Below are 5,352 nucleotides of genomic sequence, written 5' to 3'. Positions count from 1 at the left end.
TAGAATTTAGTGAAGAGTACGATCCTGATCCACACTCCTAATCAGTAGGTGGCGGTAATGCACCTAAAAGTTGTATGCCATCCGCCATTAAACACCAAGAAGAAGAAGAAGTTATCATCGCCTCACACTCCATCCCAGTAGGTGGCGGAAAATGCACCAAAAGCTGGTTTGCTAAACATCATGAGAAGAAGAAGAAGAAGAAGACGATCCTGCTATAGCCAGGCAAACGAGCGGAGCCTCCCAGCTAAACTGGATTTGAATGTCTAGTGTACAGACATAAAACTAAAATGTCAAAATCAATCAAAGAGCTTAGTCTTCACTATGACCCGATTAATGAAAGCAATACCTTTACTAGTGGGGATATTGTAGAGGGGCGAGTTGTTTTGGAGGTAACCAAAGAAATAAAGGTGGACAGCTTTTTTGTGAAGCTGACGGGGGACGCAAATGTACGCTGGACTGAAGGATCAGGTGACAACGAAAGAACCTATAGCGACCATGAGAGATACTTCAAACTAAAGCAATACTTCATTCAAGAGCGCTCAAAGAAAGGTGAGGTTGCACATTAGAAAACTTCTTATATATATAAGAATATCACATTTTATTCCAAATTGTGTAATACTTTTATTTCTTGCTGTAACGTCTACAGGAGAAAGTGAAAAGAATACAACTCTTGTAGATGGAGAGACTTGTAAGTAAATGGGTTTCATAGCCTATACCTTGCACTAAGTAAATAGCATACAATTAAATAAATTACGTAAAACGTTTTTTTTTCCATAATTTACATGAAACCAGAAATGATTGTTTGATGATAGTAAACTAAATATGCTTGTTGAAAAACTATTGTAACCCATATTAACCTTCTTGTTCATCAGATGGACCAGTGATTAGGCCAGGAAGTCATGTTTTTCCATTCAGATTTCAGCTGCCTCAACAGTGAGTGATACTACTGATGTGCTTTTCAAAATACATCTTCAGTTGTAGTTGTTCCTTATTGTGTAAATATGTGCACAGAGAAAAAATATTCAGCAGGTGCAATTCACAATGAACACAATTTACAGAACAAATAAGTGAATCAGCAAGAGCATAAGAGTGTGCCGCATTTTACTTCCTTCCAGTTCAGTTACAATATTAACACAAATTATCATCCTTAAAAAAAACATACCAATCATATTAATTAATTAATATTAATATATACATACATTTTGCTAATGTGTAATGCACATTTATGCATAAGATATACTGTTTGTATGACATATTGTAATGCTTGTCAGAAACTAAAGAGTTTTATTTTTCCATAATTTCAGAAATATGCCTCCATCTTTTAAAGGATTTCATGGCTGGGTTAAGTATGTCTTGATGATAAAGCTGAGCAGGCCTTGGAAGTCAACATCTTCTACACATACGGAATTAACCTTTGTGCTGAGAAATGATGGGAGCAATGATCATTTACTGGTATGAATTATAATACCGTATTTCACTATTTAGCACTCATCTATCAATTCACATAAATAGAGAGATGATGTAACCACTTATTAAAGCATTAAGCCCCAAGAAGCCATACATTCACAGTGCATTTAGAACAGCTAATGGGTGTTGTTAATGTTTTTTTTTTTCATAATCTAAACCAGCAGCAATTATTATAATTATTAAAACATAATAAATATTATTCATCCCCCAAGCAATGTAATTCTGATAGAAGAATGTTTGCCAAGCAACACATAGACGCTGTGGCACAGTAATACTGATGTAACGGGTATGTGTTCCTAGAGTAATTTACAATGGCTTTGAACACAGCTCAACTAATCGTTATCAAATAATGGAACTATCCTTTTTATAAACCGTCATCAGAACTCAAGTAATGTGATTTTAAACCAATGTTTGTGATTTATGAAATATAGTGTGAATTTTAGTTCACTCAATTTAGAATGTTGTTTTTTTCATACAGCAACCACAATCTGGCACACAAGACAAGAAGATTAAACTTTTTGGCTCAGGAAAAATGTCAATGAATGTAACAGCTGAAAAAACTGGCTATATGCAAGGTGATCATGTCACATGTGTAGCTCTCAAGCGTCTCTTTCAAAGCTGACTAAACTGAAGACACTAGCCTGCAGTGTCAATTGTCGGGTTTCCATCAGCATATTTTTATGCACATTGTAAGATATTGTATAAAAATTCAGAATGTTACCAAGGAACATGTGAATCAAATTCACATACAATTCAAAATTCACATATAAAAACATATTTGAGGTCAATACATTTGCGGAGTAGACTGATTAATCTGCATTAAAAAAAAGTCCTAGTACTAAATTTGCTTAGAGAAGAAAATAACAGCAGAGCTTCGTATAGCATCTCAAAATCTCAAGTCAAAGACTAACATCAAAATTATTCGACTTCAATTCCTTCAGATGTAACTACATGTGTTCTCCTAAACACACTGGATGGAAACGCTGCTTTATCTGTAAATAGTTTTTACACAAATTAAATTTGCAACTTGGATGGACATCCGGCTATAGTCATTTTGTTACTTTGATTTTGTAGTTATTGATGTATGTTGTCTCTAATTCTTATCATTTTTGCAGGTGAAACAATCAGAGTTTTTGTTGACATTGACAACTCTTCATCTCGTGACATCAAGCTAAAGTACGGCCTCAAGCAGCAACAGACGTTCATTGCTGGCAAGAGCACTAATAGAGCATTTAAGGATATAGTCAAAGAGACTAGAGATCGCATCCCTTCTGGAGAAAAGTCAAAATTCATAGTGGACATGACCCTTCCACATGACCTGACTGTCACCATTGAAAACTGCAGAATTATAAAAGTGCAGTATGAACTTAAGGTGCTATTTTGTCTTCTGTAGTATTGCCATATTTAAAGCAATAGTGCAGCTTAACAAGACTTTATATCATAGAGTAAAGCAAAAACATGATTATCTTTCAGGTGTATCTGGATGTGTCTTTTGCATCAGATCCAGAAGTCAAATTTCCTGTGGTCATTCTTCCAGCTGAACAACAGTGTCCTCCATGGCAAGGCCCACCTGGAGGATTCCAGCCATATCCACCACCTCAGCCTAACCATCCTGGTGAACTACCTCCTCCACCTGCAGGACTTTACCCCAATCTGTATAACCCTTCAGTGCTGCCCTATCCAGGAGCTGCTGCAGGGGTCTATCCAAATCCACATGCCATCCAGCCTGGTTTCCATCCGGCACCTTCTGCACCAGTTTATGATCCAAATCAAAGCACTAAAGAATCCTCTCCTAATGTGCCTTATTAGTCTCCTTCACCAGCCAAACAACTTTGTCTGCATGCCTTCTATCTACAAGCTCAGTGCCTATTATTGTGCCTTTTTAAGCTTTGCACTTTTTTCATTATACAGGAAATGTATATAGATCTTATGTAGCCCCGCCCCTTTTCAGCACTGCACTCATTGTCTTGTTTTCAGTTTATATTTTCACAACATGGAGGTAAGATTTTATGGATTTTTGTATGAACCGGTCGTTTTAAAATCGTCACGGTCTTCCAGGACATTTGTTTTGACATTGATTTCAAAGATTTTAGTGCTCATGATAACTTTTGTTAACACTACAGTAAGTACTGTAAGTCCACTTCACCTGCTAAAACTCTTCGACAGCAATGTTATAGATATATACAGAGCTACTGCAAAACGGAAGTTCAAAATAGCATTCTAAAGATGACTGTTTGCTTGTTTCTCTGGAGCATAAGGTCTACAAGCAGCAGTTCTTGATGGTAAAAAACGTCTCATGTTAATTATGTAACCATGGTTCCCTGAGTAGGGAACGAGACACTGCGTCCTCTAGGGGTCGCTATGGGGAACGCCTCGTCGTGACCCGTGTCTGAGGCATACATTGAAAAAACACCAACTCGTTGGCCGGCGACAACCATGACGTCACTACCGGTGCGACTATAGTATAAATAGGCGCCGGGAGCACAGATCATTCATTTCTTCGTCTGAAGCTTGCGTCCGCAGCATTGCAATAAACCTAGAGGACGCAGTATCTCGTACCCTACTCAGGGGAACCATGGTTACATAAGTAACCTGAGACGTTCCCTTTCATGGGAACTTCGAACTGCGTCCTCTAGGGGTCGCTATGGGGAACGGTATACCCACGCCGCCATGCTGAGGGGAGTGCAAGCCAGAACCATGGCGAGTCGACCTACAGCATGTTCCAATGGTGGAACAGCTAGCAGTTATTTAGCTGAGGGAGCAACACACCCAGTTCTCAAACGAGAAGGGGGCTCGACCTGCAGCATGTTCCAAAGCTGGAACAGCTAGCAATAATTTACTTAGCTGTGGGAGCAACACACCTAGTTCTCATTCGAGAAGGGGGCTCGACCTACAGCATGTTCCAGAGATGGAACGCTAGCTGTAGTTTACCTTGGCTGAGGGAGCACAAACCCAGCTCTCAACGAGAGGGGGCTCGACCTACAGCGTGATTGTAAAATCAGAAGGGTAAGCGTACTGCATGCTAGCCAAACACTCAGCGCATCAGGGAGATAGAGGAAGGGCCTAAATCGCCTGATGCTGCTGGTTCCAGGTGCTCTGGAAAACAGAGAACTCAAACTTCTCATGTGAGAGGAGAACTCCGAATTCAGAGGAATAGCATTGCTCATTCCAGGTAACCCTTTGATAAAAAAGGGGAGTACTGCTCAATACTACCACGAGGACAGCCCATGGAGCGAGGAATCCAACTCCTCAGAGAGGATTAACGCTCGAAAGAAACACCATACTCACAATAACCCTCAATGGTGAGGGGAGCGATGCTTCCAGAGTGTGTCAATAGAGACACACTAGTTGAGTGGAGCCCAAGATACCGGGGTCTAAACCAACTCAGAGAAAGGGAACAAGGTCAATAACGCGTAACCCTTACCATACAGGATTTCAGAAAAGTGGGCAAAGCATAACGTGCACACTTACCACTTATGTGGATTTTAGAAAGTGGGCAAAGCATAACGTGCACACTTACCAACTATGTGGATTTTAGAAAGTGTGCAAAGCATAACGTGCACACTTACCACTTATGTGGATTTGTAGAAAAGTGCGTAAAGCTTACGTGTGCACATCATAGTATTTGGATTTAGAGTTTTCCAAGCATCTGTTTGCAGATACCTGGAAGTACTGGGCCAAACGGGAGAGGCAAGCTCCAATACAACCCTCATGGTGAGGGGAGCGATGCTTCCAGAGTGTGTCGACAGAGACACTCTTGTTGAGTGGAGCCCAAGGTGCCGGGGTCTAAACCAACTCCGAGAAAGGGAACGAGATCAATAACGCGTAACCCTTACCATACAGGATTTTAGAAAAGTGGGCAAAGCATAACGTGCACACTTACCA

At 40.2% G+C, this 5,352-nt stretch overlaps 1 protein-coding gene across 1 annotated transcript in view; it reads left to right on the top strand.

Annotated features, from left to right (window-relative positions):
- The first annotated feature begins 208 nt into the window (after positions 1–208).
- LOC107567414 (arrestin domain-containing protein 3-like) overlaps positions 209–5,352 on the top strand; it is a 7,920-nt gene continuing 2,776 nt past the window's right edge. The window contains exons 1-7 of the mRNA XM_016253090.1: positions 209–549; positions 647–688; positions 873–933; positions 1,305–1,452; positions 1,946–2,042; positions 2,583–2,839; positions 2,941–3,758. Of these exons, the coding sequence (XP_016108576.1) occupies positions 288–549; positions 647–688; positions 873–933; positions 1,305–1,452; positions 1,946–2,042; positions 2,583–2,839; positions 2,941–3,276 (1,203 nt within the window). The 5' untranslated portion in view covers positions 209–287 and the 3' untranslated portion in view covers positions 3,277–3,758. The remainder of the gene's footprint in view (positions 550–646; positions 689–872; positions 934–1,304; positions 1,453–1,945; positions 2,043–2,582; positions 2,840–2,940; positions 3,759–5,352) is intronic.

The sequence above is a fragment of the Sinocyclocheilus grahami genome, unplaced genomic scaffold (genome assembly GCF_001515645.1).
Source record: "Sinocyclocheilus grahami isolate Dianchi unplaced genomic scaffold, SAMN03320097.WGS_v1.1 scaffold1157.1, whole genome shotgun sequence".
Lineage (NCBI taxonomy): Eukaryota > Metazoa > Chordata > Actinopteri > Cypriniformes > Cyprinidae > Sinocyclocheilus > Sinocyclocheilus grahami.
This window is presented reverse-complemented; position numbering and strand designations above follow the sequence as displayed.